Source organism: Streptopelia decaocto (assembly GCF_964273445.1).
Source record: "Streptopelia decaocto genome assembly, chromosome: 5".
In the NCBI taxonomy this organism is placed as follows: domain Eukaryota; kingdom Metazoa; phylum Chordata; class Aves; order Columbiformes; family Columbidae; genus Streptopelia; species Streptopelia decaocto.
In genome coordinates, this window is record NC_138659.1 from 25,200,463 (window position 1) to 25,220,664 (window position 20,202).

At 53.5% G+C, this 20,202-nt stretch overlaps 1 protein-coding gene across 1 annotated transcript; it reads left to right on the forward strand.

Moving 5' to 3' along the window:
• Positions 1–3,927: 3,927 nt before the first annotated feature.
• Positions 3,928–6,849, forward strand: BARHL2 (BarH like homeobox 2; the record flags this gene model as incomplete). The annotated part of the gene is made up of 3 exons (XM_082053394.1): positions 3,928–4,504; positions 5,829–6,054; positions 6,537–6,849. The coding sequence occupies 3 exons, from the start codon at positions 3,928–3,930 to the stop codon at positions 6,847–6,849; spliced, it is 1,116 nt and encodes a 371-aa protein (XP_081909520.1).
• Positions 6,850–20,202: the final 13,353 nt, after the last annotated feature.

Here is a 20,202-nt window from a genome sequence, read left to right on the forward strand (position 1 = left end):
GCTTTTTTTTTTTTTTATTTTCCTTTTTTTTTTTTTTTTCCCCTTTCCCTTTCGCTTGGACTTCAGGTAATCTGAAATGGCACTGACCCTTCTCATCCTTCCGATTACCTTTCTGAAGCATGAACTTGGTATAAAATCACACATCAGAAAATTCACTATAATTATTTTGCAATGCCATCAGCACAGATCCGTCAAGAAGGAAACCCAGTAGTGGAATGCTCCTCGCAGCCACATGAGCGGCCAGTCCCGTCCCGCCTGAGTGACAGCTTTGGTAATTAAGTGATTGTAGAGACCTCCCCAACTGTTCTAACAACCTTGTCAGGGCCTGTCTGCGGACAGAACAAGCTGAAATCAATGTGCTTTCTGCTCCCTGAGCATTTCTGATCATGTCCTCAGCCTGCATCGGGGAAAACATTTGACAAAAGAAAAACAGTCGCACTAAACGTTGATTTTTCTTTTTTTTTTTTTTTCTTGAGCAGAAAGTTAACTTTCTTGGCCTAAAAAAAAAAAATTATATTTTCCCTTAAGGAGGGAAAGGCGGGGGACAGCTGAGAGCTGCCGCCCAGGCGCGGCGGGGCTGGCCGGGGACGAAGAGACCGTGTCCGCACTTGCTCCGCTCCTGCTCCCTGCCTGGCTCCGCGCTGCTCCGCGCCGTTTTGTTCCCGCTGGGAAACGTTCTGTAGCGTCTCTTGCAACGGCCCCAATTACTCGGAGGTACAATATATTTTCGCCTGGATTAGACGGCGAGTATGTTGGCACAGTGTAAATGTCAAGCAGCAGCTTTTAATAAAGGGATGTTCAGACTGTTAAATTTCACAGTACAACGAGCTCGGTCCCTCCCGACCCCCTCTGCCCCTCCCCACCCCCCCGCCACGAGCTACGAGGCTGCCACTGAGCCAACATCACCGCACTCCAAAATTCGGGTGGGGAGAACTCCAAAATCCGGGGCCGGGATGCTGCGCCCTGCCAGCCCCGAGCTGTTTTGCGGAATGAACCCCCAGAGCCCCGCACCCCGCTGCTCGGGTTCCCCCGGCCGTGGGGCGGGAGTAGATGCGGCAGTTGCAGCACGGGACCGGTCCGTATTGCCTCGGCTGCCCCCGGTGAGGCAGCACCCCCCAGCCCAGCACATGATACCCCGTCCCTGCCGCACGCTGCCCCCAGCCTCCATCGGGCCATTGATTAGCACTCAAAGAGCCGCTCTGATTAGCTGCCTGCTAATTATATGAGCGAGGCCCCGTCCGACTTCTGAGTGGCATCTCCGCTCATTGCTTTGATTCGGCTGTTGCTGATTTAGTGGGGTGGGGCAGCTCCGTGGCTTTGCCTGCAGCCAGACGGGTGGGATGAGATGGGAAGGGGGGTCAGCCAGCCAGCCAGGAGTTGAGGTGACACAGGGCTACACCTGTCCCACATACACCCCGGCCTCAACAAGTGCAAGGAGAATCCCGCTGCCCTCTGCGCCTGCGTAAGAGGCCAGATGGAGGTAGAAGGCCTCTTGTGTGGGATGCCCCCGCGTAGAGTTGATCTGGCCTCTGGGAATCCCAACCCCCTCGAGGTGTTCGCTGGGTGAGCAGGAGAGGCCGAGGCTGCCGGTGCTCTGGGCTGCTGCGGTGCCCGGCCGGGAGCGGACCGTCCGCCCGGGGCGAGCCTCGCCGCCTCTTCCCCCAGAATATTTTTGCACAATGGAGTCGAGGATTAAAAAAAATAGGAGGAGGTAAATGAAAGGTGTTCACTCTTCAGGAACATGACTTTAAGCCCTAAATCCCGATTCCGAGACGGGAGAGTGTATTGTGAGTTAAAGGATTATGCTAGTGTAACATATTATCCCGGATCGCACATTCCCCTAGGGATAATTAGGACATACTTTTGGTAAATTGCAAACCAAGACAGCAGGATAAATACGGCCGCCGCGGGCTGCTTCCCTACTGCAGGAAACCTGGCTCTGTCTTTGCAGGCTACTTTAGAAAAAATCGATTTCTCCTGATCTTTTACTTTGCTTCTCAGTTTCCCCCCATTTTATTCTGTCCCCTTTTTCCCCCCTTGATCCTTCAAGCGCCCCGATCTGTAGGGACACGCTGGCAAGAGACCACTCCGCCGTGCTGTCAGCCCCTCTCTGAGCGGGGTGACCGCGCCCGCGCTGCCTTCGGCCTCGGCAGCGCCGGGCGCCCGTCGGGGACAACGGGGGCGGCCGCCACCGCCGCCCAGCGGACACGGGCGGCCCTGCACCTCCGCTGGGCTCACCGCCTCGGCTCCCTCACCAGCCTCTGGCCTCAGCACTGGCGCCTAAAGCCCCGGGGCAAACGCTGCACCTGGCTGCTCCCTGCCCGCGGGGCGGCGGACGGCGGTGCGGAGCTGTTGGGCGGAGCGGGGGGATCATCGGTGGCAGTGGGCTGCCCGTGGGCAGGGTCTCCTGCCGTCGAAAAACTTCTTATGAGTGTTGGAGTCGGGTCGGGACCTGTCCGGCCGCGGCGCGCAGCAAGGTCGTTGTGCGTCGAGTGTGACACTAGTGAATCCCAGGGAAGGCCAGTCGATTTTTAGCAGTGAGGACCCAGAAACTACTTGGCTTGCCCCACGAGGGAAGTCCGATCTCAAGCCGCCGGAAGGGGAGCAGAAGACCGCGGCACTCTCCGCATCGGCATCTTTCCTGTCGGGGCGCGACTCTTCATCCCGCACCGCTACCCCGGGACTGCGGCCTCTCACTTTAGACCGGACCACCCTGAACGAGTTACCAGCTCACCGCTCTCCCCCGCGTCTCTTGTGCTCCTCATGCTCCCCCCGCAGCCCTCCGTAGCTCTGAGCGGGACGGCTCATCCCCGCGCTGCCACCACATCCGTGCGTCTCTCGGCAGGACCGAGCAGGGCACTCCCGGACGGGGCAGGCAGGATAAGGAGGGGGTTGGAAGACCCTCGAATCCTCGCTTTCCCACTTCTGGCCACAGGCCGGTGGCGGGCTCCCATCACCGAGGTAGCCGTTGTGTGCGCGGCGAAGGTGGCAGCAGCCCCACGCCTGAGGCATCGCCTGGTCCGGTCGCTGAACGCCAGTACCCTTGAGCTTATCCTGCCTTAATCCTGTCCTGCGCCCACATTGCTCTTCCCCATCTCCTTGAACCACTGAGATCTGGGGACGCAGCGGCTGGTTTTGGGGCTGGTTAGGTCCCGGGGCTGCTGGGGGCCAGTAGAGGAGCCGTCGGGGTGGGCTTCACAGTGGCCTGGAAATGATAATTCGTACTAAAATATAACTTGGAGAACTCTAAATCATTCATTACCACATTGATAATTACTCTGCTAATTAGGTTGACACGCCACTTCATCAGGATTAATACGACGCCTTGTCACTGGCACTTCCCATTACTCTGACATTCAACCACGGAACTGTCCCGGGAACACCGGGTGATGCTCTCCGGGGGATCCGATCCGGCGGCCGGGAACCGGAGACCGACGGGGCGGCGGGGACGGGTGCGGGGTGGAGGGGGGCGTGCGGCGCGCCCCCCCGTCCCGCGCCCGGCCCCGCCGCCGCTGATTGGCTGCCGCCTGCGCTGCGTCAGCCCCCGCTCGGCCTTCCGCCAATGGGGGTGGGCAGCGGCGGCGGCAAAAGCCCGGGTTTATAATAAACGGCGGGGGGGATGCGGCGGCCGTGACGTCACGGGGGGAGTCGCCACCGCCGAGAGGAGCTCGGTGGGCACGGGCGGGCGCACCGCAGTGGCCGGTGTCCGCCCCGCTCCGTGCCCGCAACTTCCCGCAACAAAGTTGGGTAGCGGTGAACCGGCCCAGCGGCGATGCAGAGCTCAGCGGGGTCCCCGCGTTAGTGCCGCCCGCGCCGCCGGTGCGCGGGTTTGGGTAACCCGCTTCGTTCCCCCTCCTTCTCCTCCACCTTCGGTGCGACCCCCGCGGCCGCCCCCGGGGATGCGGGCGCGGCGCTAAGCGGTCCGCCATGGAGGGGCCGAGCGGGTCCAGCTTCGGGATAGACACTATCCTATCGGGCAGCAGCACTGGCAGCCCCGGAGTCATGAACGGAGACTTTCGCCCCCACGGCGACGGCCGGCCGGCGGATTTTAGGAGCCAGGCCACGCCGTCCCCCTGCTCGGAGATCGACACGGTGGGTACGGCGCCCTCGTCGCCCATCTCGGTGAGCATGGAGCACCCTGAGCCGCACCTGGGAGTTGCGGAGAGCCTCCCGCCGCCGCCGCACCACCTCCACCTCGGCCCGCACCCGCCACCGCCGCCGAGTTTGCAGTCGTCGCCCCCGCAGCCGCCGCCGCCTCAGCTGGGCTCGGCCAGCTCCGGCCCCAGGACTTCCACATCTTCTTTTTTAATTAAGGACATTTTGGGCGACAGCAAACCGCTGGCGGCGTGTGCACCTTACAGTACCAGCGTCCCCTCTCCCCATCACACCCCCAAGCAGGAGGGCAGTGCGGCCCCAGAGAGCTTCAGGCCCAAACTCGAACAGGAGGACAGCAAAGCCAAGCTCGACAAGCGCGAAGACACGCAGGGCGACATCAAATGCCACGGTGAGTACGCCCGGCCCAGCCCCGCAGCGCTTCGACTGCCGTTAAAACCGGGGCCGCGGCGCTCGGCCGCATCGGTGAAACGAAAAAATCGGGGGGGAATCTGCGATATGAGCGCTCCGCTCTGCCGGGGCTTATCCGTGATCCTCGCTATCGTGGGTTTCAGATCGGTAAGAAAAGAAATCGCGCTTTTTACCCGTCTCTCTTTGGCGGCCTTTACTACTGTTTTTTATTTAACTTCCTTGTTTTTAAGGAAATAGCCGGAGCAGTGGGATAGCGTTGGAAACCTGAATATATTTATTTTTAATGCAAATGAGCATAACTGATTCTCCGGCTTTCTAAGAATCGGCGGCTCAGCTGCACTTGCTTCCTCCAGCCTTTTATTTTTTTGCTAATTCGATCTAAATTAAAAATGAGAAAAATACCACTTCACTAATAGCCAATATAAAATAAACGAAAAAACTTTTAATTAAAAATAAACTAATAATAATTTTAAAAATCGACCCGCGATAGGCCACGGAAGGTTAGAGGGCTTTGTGCGTTTTGCAAAATACCCGTGTTTTCCCCGAACAGGGATAGGAATGTTTATTTACCTGTCTTTTATTATTTTTTAAATTACGAATTTCGTGTTAATGACGAAGCCCCCGCGGTGCGGCGTTTGTAAATGAAAACAGCGATATGTGCGCGGGGAAAGGGAAGGGAAGGAAGGAAGGAAGGAAGGAAGGAAGGAAGGAAGGAAGGAAGGAAGAAAAAGAGTGAGCGAAGGGAAGGCAGGGATGGGGGCTATTTTCCTCGCAGACAGTCCAGTTCAGCCGAGAGGCGACACGACACATTTTTCTAATTTTACCCCATTGAGATATTTTTGCTAGGATGAAAAGCAGAGAGACGCCCGGGTGTGCCGCTCATTTTGCTCTTTTAGCATTAGCATAAGAGTGCCCAAAACAGATGTACAGTCTGGTCTGGTCATTTTTTGTGTTCACCAACCTCCCCAGTGGGTCAATTAGAGAGATTATTGTTCTTCCTGCGGGGAAGATCAAGGAGCGCCACAAACCCGAGCCCGAGCGGAGCCGGACTGACATATCGATTTCCCGGCATTTTGGGTCGGGAAGAGAGGGCGAGAAAATAACGAAAGCACCATAGCTGGCAAGAGGAGAGTGTAAATCCCGCCATCCCCTGAACGGGCTCACTGCCCCACACCGTATTTGCGCGTTTCCCCTGTGCTCCGGGGGAGCCCCCGGGGAGGGAGCAGCGGGGCCCTGTAACGGCGGCGGGGCGGGGGCCGAGCCGGTGTCCCGCCGGCCCTCACCGTGCCTCGGCTCGCTCGCAGGGACAAAGGAGGAGGGCGATCGGGAGATCAGCAGCAGCCGGGACAGCCCACCGGTGCGGGCCAAGAAGCCGCGGAAGGCGCGGACCGCCTTCTCCGACCACCAGCTCAACCAGCTGGAGCGAAGCTTCGAGCGGCAGAAGTACCTGAGTGTGCAGGATCGCATGGACCTGGCCGCCGCCCTCAACCTAACCGACACGCAGGTGAAAACCTGGTACCAGAACCGGAGGTAAGGCTGACCCCGGTGGCCCCGGGGCTCCCCGGAAAGCCGGGGGGATGGGCGGGCGGGCTCTGCTCTGCTGCTGCCCGCGGGAGCCTGAGGCGATGCGGGAACTGCCCGGCGGCTGCCCCGCGCCTTCCCCGGCCGCGGGCTGGGGGGTCCGGCCCCTGTCACCGCTGCCGTAATTTTCTGTCTCATTACATACGGTTGCAGCCACCCTAATTCTGTCGCAAAACATTAGTGTCATCGCGCTGCGATCTAACCGTGTGCTGTGGTTATTAATTTGGCCGGAGTTGCCGTGTGCATGTGTCGGGGTTGCGGGGGGTGGAGGGGGAGCCGGGTACGGCCGGGGGGTCGCGCCGTGCGGGGGCCCGCAGGGCTGGTGGGCCGTGCCAGGGAGAGGAGGAGGCTGTCAGCGGACCCCCATGGAACCGGGCCGGGTGCCCCGTAGTGGCGCCCGCCCTGCAGCCGCCTCTTGTTTCCCCCGGCAGGACGAAGTGGAAGAGGCAGACGGCGGTGGGCTTGGAGCTGCTGGCCGAGGCCGGGAACTACTCGGCCCTGCAGAGGATGTTCCCCTCGCCCTATTTCTACCACCCCAGCCTGCTGGGAAGCATGGACAGCACGACGGCGGCCGCGGCGGCCGCGGCCATGTACAGCAGCATGTACCGGACTCCCCCCGCGCCGCACCCCCAGCTGCAGCGGCCGCTGGTGCCACGGGTGCTGATCCACGGGCTGGGGCCCGGCGGGCAGCCGGCCCTCAACCCCCTGGCTAACCCCATGCCCGGCACCCCGCACCCCCGGTGAAGCGGCACGGCAGTCCCCGCAACGAGCCCTTCCCCTCCCCGTCCCCAAACAAGCCCCAGCACCGCAGAGAAGGAAGCGAGCGGAAGCCGAGGGGCAGGAGTTTCTGCAGGCAGCCACCGGCCACCGAGGGAGGCGATCAGTCAGAGCAGGGACTCTTGAACCGTGAACCCAGAGCCGAGCCCGTAAGTGAAACGACCACACGCGGGGGAAGGCGGGCAGAGCCGCGGGGCGACCCGCCGACCTCGGCTCCTGCGAGGCAGGACTTGGAGCTCGGAGAGAGAGAGGGACGGAGGGGGAGGAGGAGGAGAGGGAAAGGGAGCCCGAGCCCGCCGAAGAGACTAACGGCTGTGGAGGACGGAGGGAATGAGAGCGCCTCGACCCCCGCCCGGCAGAGAAGATCGGGGGAACGGAGAACTTTGCACTGATTTTTCTCATTACTTTTTGTTTGTTTGTTTGTTTTTCTTATTGAAAAGTGGCATGCTCCCTAATGCGAACAGAATTGTACAGACCGAGTGCTGAGTGCTATATAATATTTATTATATGTTGTCCAAAAAGGAAAAAAAAAATCACTTCTATGCGTTAGTTTAAAACGAACGGACGTGATTTTCCCCTCTCCCTTTTCATGTCTTTTTTGGATTCAGTAAAATAAATGCTTAGATGACGAAATATAGGGTTTTTTTTGTGACCGAAGAATTACAGGGAAAAAAAAAAGAAAAAAAAAAAAAGAAATAAAGTTTATCTTTTTTTCTAACAAACGTGGCCATTCAAGGTAGCTAATTTTCCCCGTGACGAGAATGCAAGAAATTTGGAGTAGAAAAGGCAAATGCCACTTTTTGGTTTTGCCCTTTCTTTTTTTTTTTTAATGTTAGGCTTGTTGTTTCCTAACCGGTGCTATTTGTCTCGATCTGTATTTTAAAGGAAAAACAAACCCTCGCGCAGGTGTTCTGCCCCTCGCCGCTATTTTAAGCACCTGTGCAGGGCAGTAGCGGCTTTCCCAGAAAGGCAGCAGGCGGCCCGGGTCGGCTTTGGTCATGGCTTCGGTTCCTGGGGGCGCGGCGGGGCCCTGCCGAGCTGGGGACTCTGCCCCGGCCCGGTAGCTGTTTCCGCACCGAGCTGGGACAGGCAGCGGGCGCCGGCGGACGGGGTGAGTAAGGAGGGGAAACAGGCAGGGAGGGCAGGAGGGTCCCGGCGGACACGGAAACCCCGAACTCCGTTGGCCTTTGATCTCTGTTGCTGCTCCCCTCTTCCCGTGGCAGACAGCTTCCCTCCCAAACGCCTCTCTTCTCTATGCCGGCCCGGGCCAGCAGGTTCCACAGGGGGAGAGGGAACCGGAGAGGGAGCGCGGGTCGCGTCTGGGGGCCGTGACCCTCCACCGGCGTCTGGGGACGGCTCTGGCCCCAGACTTTGGAGGTGAACACCCCTCTGCGAAATTAGAAAGTTATACAGTAATTACCTATAAAACATTCATAATGTCCAATATTATCTTCTCTGAAGGTTTGGCTTTCTTTTATAGATATATATATATATATATATATATTTTTTTTTTCCTCGTGGGTTTCATTTCTTTCGAGAGAGAAAGAAAAAAAAAAAGGGGGGGGGAGAGGAAGGAAAAAAAAAGGAGACGCCTCCGGGCACGTTTATTTGGGCTTTGCTAATTAGCGAGCGGCTTGCTGATTTATCTGCTAATAAATTCGCGTTAAAACCATATTGACCTCTGCCTTGATCTAACAAAAGGGGAGCGGCTCGGGAACGCCCACTTCGTTTTCTGTCCGTGTTGCGGCGGCCGCTGACTATTCCCCCGCGTTTCTGCCACGGCCCCCAAATTACCCGCGGCAGGAACGACCCGGGAGCGGGGCCCCGAGTGGCCAGGGCAGCACACCTGCTCCGCCTCGCCGCCGTGGTTTTCCCGGGAAATGCATCTTATCCGGGCTGGGGAAGGAGCTAGGAAATTTGGGATTGTTTAGGGCCCTCTCCTGAGTCCAAACAACGAATCCTAAGCTGTTGTCTCCCGAAAGGAGGCGATCCAGCTGGAGAAGCTGGTCCCAGCTCGTTGTTCTTCTCGATGGCTAAGTCGGGGCTCGGTTTTGACTGTACAAACACCGTGAAAAGTAGTGAGAATAAGGAAGGAAAGTTGATGCAAAATGGATGGTGTCCCCGAACTCCCCCCTCCGGAGCAGGGCCGGCCCCGATGCCGGAGCCTGGCTGGGCAGGGGGTTCCGGTGCTTTGGGGGCGGCGGCGGGCAGGGGCTTGCAAGCAGGAGAGCAAACGAGGAGAGGGGGGCGCGGCCGGGCTGTGGGGGGCTGCAGCTGCTGTGTCGGACGGTGCCTGAAGCAAAGCCTGTCGGGGGAGGGTGCGAGGAACCCTGACATCCCCCTGAAAGCTATTTCCAGACCCAAGTGGAAAGTGCATGTGAGCGGGAGGAGGTTTAGAGCAGGAATAGCTCCCTTTCACTTCCTCTTTCCCCATTTAGGAAGCAGGACTGGAAATGTAAGTCCTTCTTCCCGCTCCCCGTTTGCACCTTGAAGGAGCCTACCCGGCGACGGGTCTGAGGCTGACCGACCGGATCAGCCTTGCAGGAAAGGGGTCCTTTGCTTGTTTGAAAAATCCCGGCATATGAATACGCGTTTCAGTGCGCTGCAGCAGGACAAAGAGCCGGGCGACAGGCCGGGCTGTGCGGGGTCGTCTCCCGGCCGCCTGGCCCAGCGCGGGGCATGGCGCAGGACCGGACACCACTGGCGGTTCGACGCCGTTGACGGCCGTGCCTTTCCAGCCGCGCCGTTCCAGCCGCGCCGTTCGGGTTTTGTCCCCTTTCCTCCCCAGAGAGCTGCTTTCCCCGCGGCCAGCCCCAGACTTGATGTCGAGCTGCTGAATTCCTGCAGTCCCTGTCTCTCTCCAGCTCTGGCCAGGACCTGTTCTCGTCCGTGGAAGTGGATGTAAACAAAATAAACAAATCCATCTGTTGACAGATGAGCGGGCTCTCTGAGCCTTAAACCGCGGGAATTCCGGCACCCGCCGGAACAGACCTGGCGAGCTGAGCGTGGAAACAAACCGTGAGGCTGTGGAAGAGCGGTGTGTGAGCCATAAATAAGGACGCGGCAGCTCGCAGGGTAACTTGCCCCATGCACCAGGCAACGGCCCGCACGGAGTGGGGTTGCTCCGGCCCCTCCGGCCCCGGGAGACGCCAGCTCTGAGCCCTCAGCACCACGGACAGCTCCGGGCGGCGCGGGCTGGCCCGGCCCGGCCCTTCTGGCACCGCCGGGACCGTCCCGACCCGCCCCCGGGAGCTTCCTGCCCGGTCCCGGGCGGGGTAGCGCAGCCCGGGGTTGCCGGAGGCAGCTCTCGGTCGGGCAGGAAGGGAAACCTCTCGTCCTCAGGGACTTCGGGGTCTCCTTCCTTGGCGCTTGCCGGCAGGCGGTCATGAAGATGGAGGAGGCCGAGACAAGCTCCCGCTGCCTAAGAACAGCCTAGCTCGTCTCTCCACCACCCACCGCCTGGTAGAAAACCCCTGTTCCGGTTCGAATCCGGGCTGCCAGCGGCCCGGCCCTTCGGTCTGAGAGCACGGAGCGGGGGCTGCGTCCCGAGGGCTTTGTGCTGGGTGTACCGGTGTTGCCCCTGCTCCAGCCGGCGGGGCGGAAAGCGGACCAGGGCTGTTCCGCTCCCGCCCTTGCCCCACCGGGGACACTGACGCGGCCGCGGTGGGACGCGGGAGCTCTTTGGTTGCCCCGTCCGCGGTCCCCCTTTGGTTTGTCTCTCCTGGGCGCTGGCTGTGTGTTTTGCAGGTGCGCACAACACTGGAGGCTTCTTTGGGGAACTCCTGCGACGCTCAGGCAGGTTTTGGCCACTCGTTGCAGCCTCCAGATCCTGGCTGAGCCCTCCCGACAGCAGAGCCGCGGGCAGGCTGCTCTTGGCCGAAGGGCTTTCTTGCGGGATGCAGCAGCAGGATCCGGTTTAATTACTTCCCCCTCCCGGGGCATTGGTTTGGCCCTCATTAGAGGAAAAGAGTGAGAAGGGGACTTCTCTGAGCTGGGACACAGGGATGAGCATTTCCTGCGACTCTCCGAGGTGCCTGCCCGGGCGCCGGGGTGCTCTGGAAGCTGAATCCGCCCTCTCAGTCGGACAAGAGAGTCTGGCTCAGCCGCCGCTGGGAACCAGCGAGCAGCAACCAGCGAAGCTCCCTGCTGCCCTGTTACCCTGGTTGCGTTTACACAGGCTAACGCAGCCCGCGTGTAACGCCGTATTAGTGCTCCGCCGCTGCTTATCTGTCCTACAAATTTAATTTTTTTTTTTTTTTTGGTGCAGGTGGGCTTTTAACCTTTGCTATTTTCTCCCTTTCCAGAGTTTATCTTCCTCAAAATTCACATGGCGCTTCTGTGCGAATGCACGCTGTAAATCGTCTTAAATCCTTCCTACAGGCCACTCGGCTCCAGCCCAGGGGGTGGAGTGGGTGCAGCCAGTCTAAGCTCACCTGTGGAAAGGGTAAACCCCTTCATGATGTTACAATTATCCCCAGCCCAAGGGTGACAGGGATGGGCAGCGAATAACCGTTTCGGGTTGGAATTACACGGCTTTCCCCCCCTCCTTTATTCTCTCCTGCTGCTAAGCCGACGTCTCCCGCCGGTGTCACCACCGTTGTTGTTTTGTTTTTGTCTCGGTAGCCGCTTTAACGTGGAGGCCGATTTGCGAGGGAAGGGAGGCAGAGCAAACCTGACCTGTCAGGGCGGCCATACGCCCTTGTCGATGTCTGTTTCGCCTCCGGGACAGCATCGAAATGAGCCCCGTGGTCCCTGGTGGGGGGCCGTTGATGAGGCCTGGGACCCCCCGGGACCGGCGCGGGGCAGGGAGACGGCGGGCGGCCCCCGAATGCGCCACTCCCTGGGGGCCCCGTTTCGCGAAAAAGCCTTTGAAATCCGTTCTTCCCTTGGGCTGCTCCCGCCGTCGAAGGGGCCGTGGGCCAGTCGGAGCCAGTGCCTGTCTCCGCGTGTTTCCAACCGGAGACTATGTCCAGCGGAGCGCTCATCGGATTAGAACTCCGTTTCCATATTCATATGCCCTATTTTTCACAAGCCGCTTCTATTAATGGAAGCGCACAAGCGCTCGTCCTCAAAATTAGCGGATTTCAAAGGAACCCAAGTGAGGCGCTTTGCAGTGCCGCCAGCAATGGATGCGGGGCTCGCCGGGACCCCCGGGGCTCCAGCGCCGCGCCTACCCTGGCGGGGAGCCGCGCTCGGCCGGGGCGCAGCCGCGGGCTCCGTCGTGGCGGCTCCCGGCTTCCCCCGCGCTGCTCCGGGCCGTGCCCCGCGGGACCGGTGCTCTGGTGGCGGGGGCGAGCGGCAGCCCCTCTCCCTCCTGGCCTGGGCGCGCAAAAGTTGTCCGAGGCTGTCGTGTTCCCTTGTCTCTGGGGGCCCATGTAGGGCGCTTTAATTGCCACATTTTCAAACCGAGGTAATGGTGGGGATGTCTTAGTAATTACCTTAATGAGATAACACCTTTTCTTCCCTCAACCTACTCATTATCACACTTCTTGTTCAAATTCCGACTACAAAGAGCTATACGTCTGAACAAAAAAAAAAAAAAAGTGAGGGCAGAGCTCTGAATTTTGTTGGAGGTCTCACGTCCTTAAAACAAGCACCTTACATGGATCTTTAGCGTACAAAAAGAGAACTGTACCCACTTTTGGGAAAGGTTGGCTAGAAGTAAACTAAACATCTGGGGTGCCCCTTAATTATTCTTGGTTGGCTTCTTTAGCTTGACCTGTAGGGATGTGAGGGTGTCAAAGTGATGAATTTTAAGATGTTGGGCTGTGAAGACGTGCAGCTGCAAGACTGATGGATTTAGGAAGGGAATGGTAACAAGGTTAGCTGCATGTGAAGTGTGAATTGAGATTTTTGCAAAGAGACTGTGATTGCAGATGGGCATAATGTTGTACCCTTGCATGAAATCTTGCTATTATTGTATAATGGTCAGACAGAGTGTGAAATGACTTATTACTTTACTTTTATTCTTTAATGAAGTTGGGTAGGGAAGGAGAACTACCAGGAAATCGATAGTGGTGCTGCACAGAAACTATATGACAGGTGCTGATACATTAAATATTTATTTAGCTTTTTGTTGTCCCCCCCGTTTCCTGCTATTTCAGAATGTAAACAAATATACAGCTAGTGGATCTAGCCGGTGAAGAAGATGTGCAGAATGAGAGCAATATTTTATTTGCCATCCTCACTTTCTGCAGCATATGTGAAGTGGGGGTTTCTGTCTGGCTGTGCAGTCTATACATCTTCTGTGTAAAATATCAGACAGAGATACCCAGATCCGGGTGGTGTGCACACTGTTTCTAGACAGGTTTTCAGCTATTCAACCTGTATGTCTTTTCTAGACCTCAATGCAGGCATGCAGTGATTTGTACACTGTTAAGACACCATGTAAGTTCAAGTGGCCTTTTCTCCAGCTTGATATGCATGTGAAAGCACCTTTACTTCCTTCCATACCAAGCAGAGGTGTCCACATGGGCAGTATCATTGTAAAAACATGCAGGACAACATCTGCCTCTGACTTCTTTGCACAGCAGCATTTGGGTATGTCAGGGCATCTTGGGTGGGCAGCATAGCCGACATCTTATCTGTTTCACACATGGTCAGGGTAAAAATCTTTTACCAGAATTCATGATTCAATTGTGTAGCCGCACTAGTCTTTATGAATATGCAGTGAGGAAAAGGAACTGGAGCTGCTCCCTCAGGATGCTGTCCTAAAAAAGAGGATTCCCCAGGTGAATAACCTCAGAATGCCACTGCTGAGAACAGTTTGACAAATCCTGGACTTAGTGAGTTGTCCCTCAGCGAGCGGCATCACCTAATTGTTTGAATACACACAGTAGAAACACAGCTTCTCATATGCCTTCCCCTCCAGAAGGATACAGCCCATGGCCCGGAGAGCTTTCTGAAATGGCACCTTTCCTGCATTGCCCTCCACAGACCTTGTCCTGAGAGCCAGCACAACCCTTTGTTGAGAGCTTGTCTGTGAGGTTTTGCCCTATATTTTATGTGGATTCTGACACTGTTATGTTTTAATCCGAGGTCAGGAAGAACAAGTAATGTGAAGCAAGCTCGGGAATAATTGCCTACCTGTTCTGCATTAGCGTACAGGGGAATAATTATGGCAGGATTGTGTGAAACAGAGAACACCTCTGAGGCCTCGTCTTTGTCCTTACAATGGTATTTCAGATTTGCTTTTAATATTCCTGTCTCAATGTCTGAACAAGTTCAGCATTCTGTGTTTGAACCCCATTTTCATTGAGTAAGACCCTGTTGTAGGGCTCACTCTCTCCTATGAGAGATGGAAAGGCTGCAGTGGTACACATAGGTTTGTTTAAAGCAGAATACTGACCTGATGCAACACTGCCCACATGAGTGGCAAAAATGCACTGAGAAGCAGAGGAACGGCACAAAAGGGCATGGAGTAGCTTCCTAGTAGATTTATAGACTGACAGACTAGCAGTCATGCTGTAGCTTTAAAGACTTTTGTTGTAATTGTGTGAAAATGAAACAAGAAAAAAATCCTTAAAGTTTTCAGGGCTGCCCCATAACAATGTTTCAGTGCTTGAGTATGTAGAAAGATGTGATGTCACAGCAGACACTCCACTACCCCAGCACTGTGAACAGAAAGTGTGCAGCATCCCTTGGACTGGTGCTTTAAAGCAGGACCAAGCAATTGGAAAATGAAGGCTGCCAAAAAGCCTATCTTGGGGATTTGCCACTAGTGATTTGGCTGTGTTCTGTGGGTTCAAATACTGTCATTGTCCCTGTATTAAAGTAATGTAGGTTTTTTGCTTTAGAAGTTGTGAAGTAAGGCTGGATTAATATTTAATCAGAAGCATAGAGGGGTCTATTGGAGAAAAGCAGCAAAGCATGTGTCTGCAATGGAGCCCGGGTATAGGCACTGATGCTTCAACCCATATTACTTCACATAAGCTTAATAGATCAGTGAGGTTTTCTGCCTGAAACAGAGGGATGCAAGGTAAGCATGCTGGTGATTTTTTATTTATTTCACTCTCTAGAAGTCTTTTATTTTTTTCTCTCCCTTTCCCCCCTTTCTCCTTTCCCTCTCCTTTCCTTCACTCTTCACCTCACTCTCTTTTGCTGAGTGCTCAAGAGCATGTCCTGGGAAGACTGATCCCTGCTCCTGGTGGCTGGTGGTGGCAGCCTGCTTTAGCCAGCCCTGGTGTGCTGGTGTGTGGCTTGAGCAATGCAGCACGAAGTGTGCGCAGCAAAGCTGTGCGTCTTCCATGGAGACTAAGCTCATTACAGTACAGTATTCTAAAACATGCTTAACCTCTCCAGTCTTGGGTGTTGTATCCCAAATCTACTGCAGAGCATGGACACCCCAATTAGCACTTACAATGCACTGTTGACATTTCTCTGGGCCAGCCCAACAGGAATAATTAGATGTGATATCTAACACAAAGTCATTTTTTTTTTCCCAGCAGAGGGTACACTGCAAAATGAAAGCAACATCTACTGCAACAGCACTTGGCCAGATTTGGCTCTTATGTATAGTGTTACGACCGCAGTGTAACTCAGCTGGCTTCCCCAGGCAAATGCTGTGCCCTGCCTGGCTGCCAGCAGGGTCAGAGCTGCTGGGGTTAGTGCTGGAGCTAAAGCTCTGGGATGGGCTGCACGAGAAACCTGTCTTACACCGCGCAGACCCAGGAAAGTTACTGTCTGGCACTTGGTAGGCACCCTTTTCTTAGAGATGCAGCGTGTGTGGAAACACTTGCTGAGCATAAGATCTTCCCATGTTTGAAATGTTGGTGGGTGACTGATGAGGCTGATCTCCCTATAGCTTCAAACCCCCATCCCACTGCACACCAGCAGAAAGCCAAGCAGGCTGGGATAAGGACTGGGCAAAGTTTGAGTGGCCAAACATCATTCTCAGCCGTGGTTTGCAGAACAGCAGTGGTAAAACTGTGTTATCATAAACCCCACTCCAGCAAGACAAAAAGCCTATGAAAAAATACATGTGACAGTAAATAGGAAAGAGCTCTCTGCTGCAATGCAGCAGGCTGTCCTCTGACACCGCTAATTACAGCAGCGCATGGAAGATGTAAGTAGTGAGTATTCATACTTAGAAAGTGCTATTGTGTTTGGCTTTGCTACCATTTCTTGCCTACTTTCATACATTGGAAACTGGAACTTGGAAAGAACTTGGCAGAGTGAAGAGGATATAAAAATGATAATTTTTCATGTAATAGAGATCACATAGAGATTTCCTTTGTAGTTCACAGCATTTCCATTCCAAGATGCTCAGAGAATTAGAGCATACAAATAGAGAAAATCTGCAAATCTTGTCAGGTATTATTTATGTATTATTATTTTTGTTGGAAAAGACATGTAAATATAAAGAATTAGAAAATGGAGCTACTAAAATAAATTATAATGGAACCCACAATAAATCTAACATGAGAATAAAAGTATAATGAGAACACATTTTCTTCAACATAAATACAAATCCTGTCTGCATGCTAAAGCCCTATTAATTGGATACTTACTACAGGAATAAATCTTTAAATGTGTAAAAAAATCTTTCTGCTCTGTGATGAAATATAAATATGACCAGATTTATTAAAGGAAAAACTCTGCTAAACGACTACTTCTCTTACATACTAATTTATGCTTATGCTACATCTGAAAGAACTCACCCTGATGTGAATATCAGCTAAGCAAAAGAAGCTGTAAAAGGAAAAGATTTAATGTGTATCACAAGAAGTCGCTTATATCAGGCATGGCAGGTTTCGATGAAGTTTTATATTACAAAATAGAGGAAAGGTGATAGTCTCTTAAGAGACATAATACTTATCCCATGAGTGATATAATAGTTCATAATTCACCAGAGAACAAGGCTCAAGTGAGTCATATATATTTTATGGCACAATTGGGATTAATACTGTACTTCAGAGAGACATGCATAACCTATTCTATTTATAAGGAGAGATGTTTTAAAATTCGCCCTTTTCCTGCACCCTCTTCTCCTACCCTTTGGCATCAACCTACAAGAGAGACACTTGATAGAAATGAGTGAGGACATTGGGTGGAAAACAGACAAGGTGTCAAGGTACCACTACAGCGTCACCGCTTGCCAGGAGCTGCCCTGGTGCCAGCACGGCAACTGGAAACACTGATTTTCTAATGACAGCGGCTCAGGGCCCCAGAAAAAAGAGGTTAATCCTGAGTGGGTGTACTGCTGAACCTGGCGTTTTGGTGGGAATGCAGGAGGTGCTGACTTCAGCCTCTGCTTGCAGCCACCATGGTGGAATTCCGTTGCCCCAAATTCCTTCTGTGACACCGCTGTGTCACCACTGTCGTTAGTGAGATGCGTTTGTTGGGGTGCGGTGTATGGAAAGGGGGATATCCTGCGTGGGTTCTTGTCTTGCTCTTGCCTGTCACAAAACATGACACTTAGAGGTATCCACTCCTTTCCTCTATCCCACAAATGGGGTGTTTAAAGACACAATAGATGTGATGTTAAAGTCTTATCTCGGGCAAATCTCATGTTTCACTCCAGTGAAGGCTTATTGTATTCTTTTGAATGATTTCCTGAAATGTGGCCTAGAACAGAAATTTAAAACATTAACTTGGTCCCCTTCTAAGGCAAAGTGTCCAAAGTGTCTCTTAAATTGTGTCTAGAGTAGAGACAGCTTAATTCACCTCAACAGCAAAATCACTGGGAAAAACAAAAGCTGATGAAGGTCTAGAGGTGGCGTGTGGCAGTTTGGGGAATTTCTTTGCGTGGGCTGGGGGATGCTGGTGGAGGCCAAGGTGTCACTGGGAACTGAACTGCCTGTGCCCCTGAGACCTCCTGGCATTTCTGACAAGACCTCACTCACGGTCCTCCCATGTCCAGGACTGTTGCTGGTCAGTAATCTCACCCATCAGTTGGTGAGATAAACTACCCTGGGACAAGGGGTTTACAGGAAAACTGGTTTTGTCCTCCCTGTTCACAAAGAGGTGCCTTTGGGGCAGAGCTAGATCAAATGACAGGATGAGGCACCAGAAGGAAGGCTGTCATCTGGGGTAGCTTTGCAGAGATGTGTAGGAAGGTTTGTCTGGAGAAGGGTTTGCTCTCGGCAGCCTCCTGTTGCCAAGGAGCCCTGGTCTGGCTGGGAGATGGAGCTGGACTGGCAGAACCAGCTGTGCTGGCAGGTTGTGCTCTGAACACCAGGGCCAAATGGGCCAAAATGGGAGACCCCACCACCTCCAGGGACCCATCACCCCTGTACAGAAAGCCGGGGCTCCTTACTTGGGGCTTCGTGTTTGGTTTTGTCCAGGTCTGTGTCCTGTGGTTTTAAGCTACTGGTTGACCGCACTGACCAGTCTCTGTGTCATGGACTGGAGTGTGCAAGTGTGTCTGGGGCAGCCCAGGAGCTTGTGCCCTCGCTAGGGCCGGTGGTGTGGTTGGGCCCAGTGGTGGGGAGGGCTGGAAAGCAGCAGCACCTCTGGGACTCAGGATGGATGGCTTAGGGGATTTGAGCCTCCTCTGCCTTCTGTTTGGGTTTTTTCCCTTCTTCATGTAATAAAGGGCTTGAGATTGAGCCCAGGCTCCCCAGGATTGCATTTTAAAATTCTTTTGTTCTGTAGAGGCCATAGCAGAAGCTGTGATACCTGGGCAGGAGGTGTTCCCTGCTGCGTTACAAAGACCTCAGTGAATAAGCAGCTCCTGCTTCCCACTACCTCTGGGGAGGAGAGTGGGCACCCAAAAAGTCAGGCTTATCATTGGCATGGCAAGCCTTCCCTTGCTCTTGAGTCAGGCAGCTTGCAGAGATGTGCAGATCAGAAAGATCGATAGTTAAATCTACTGCTTTTTGATGGGGCCTCAAAAGGTCTCATCGCCTCTTTTATTGGTCTCAGTTTCACATAAAATAACTGACTCAATTGTATAAGCATTGGCATCTTTCAGGCATCTCTTTCTTTACTAGGTTTCCTGGCAAAGTGTGGGGAGTTTGTGAGCTTTTTTAAACTAGCCTGGAGGGGCTGATTCACTGGAATTTGAATCTCTGCTGAAAAGCTCACAGTAACTCTTAAAAGTAACTTATTTCCTTCATGATCCTGCACACAAATAATGGTAAATAATATTTCGAAGGGCTACCATTGTTTGAGCTACCAGTATTGGAGAGGTGTTTTTTGTCATAAACAACTGCTACATGTATAATGATGATGATATGCTTAAATGATCCATAACCCCCATTTTCCGAGTATTCTTAGCAGAAAGCCTTTTATACCACATGGTTGTTTTATTGTGCACATTACTTGTGATTGTTACAAACCCTCGCCAATGAATGACAAATTTACATACACATCATGTCAGCCGGCAATATTTTGCAGCCTTAATTGCTTTAGCTTCAGGCATTCTGTGTCAAAATAGAGTGTTTTACGTCCTGCAAGTTGCTCTGTTTCTTTGCAACAGTTAAATTATTCTGTAATTTGCCTGTTTTCCTTCTAATGCATTGTCCATTAAGTCATTTAATAATTTATGGTGTAAAATGTATGATGCAACCTTAAACAGCGTTTAAAACTATCTTGAGGTGTTCCAGTCATTATGGCAGAAAGGACGAAAAACTTAAAATGCATTTATTTAGAACATTTTTCTAATACCTTTTAGCCTGCTGTAAGGACAACTTTATCTGTGTTTATCTGGCCAAGGTTGTCTGCTGAAGCCAAAGCTGCAATTCCTGAGCAGAGCTGCTGGGGTGGAAAGTGTGCGCAGGGGGATGAAGCGTCAGCAGACCCTGCCGGGGCAGGAGCCAACTTTGGAGCTGATGCCACAAATGCTTCTGTACACTCACCATACCTTACTCGTGTGGATACCCTTTAATTGCAGAACAGCCCCCGTGACAGCAGTGTGTGAACACAGTCTATAGGACAAGGTTTTCACGCACTGCAGAAGGCCTTTCACATTTGCCACTGAGCTCCCAGTGAGAAGAGAGGCAACTGGGAGCTGTAATTAAACCCGGAAGGACAAACCACCCTCTGTCCATCCACTTCTACCCTTTCAGAGCTCTGATCTGCTGTGTGTTTATTGTGTAGTCTCCAAGGCCTTTATGCTAGTACAAAAATTAGTGTCCAAGCCATGTGGTCAACAAAAACAATATGAATGCAGTGTATTTTGCTAGACAAAAGTCTGCTCTGGAGATGGTTGCTCTGCTTGGTGCCTGGGTGGTCAATGATTTCCTTTTGATTTGTTCCTTTTACAAAAGCTCTCAGGACAGACAGCTCTCATCAGTTGCCATGTTTCGTCTTGTGTGTTGGGGATGGAGCAGCTGGAAGTTAATTTCCAGGTGCATAACTAGGAAGGCTTAAGAAATT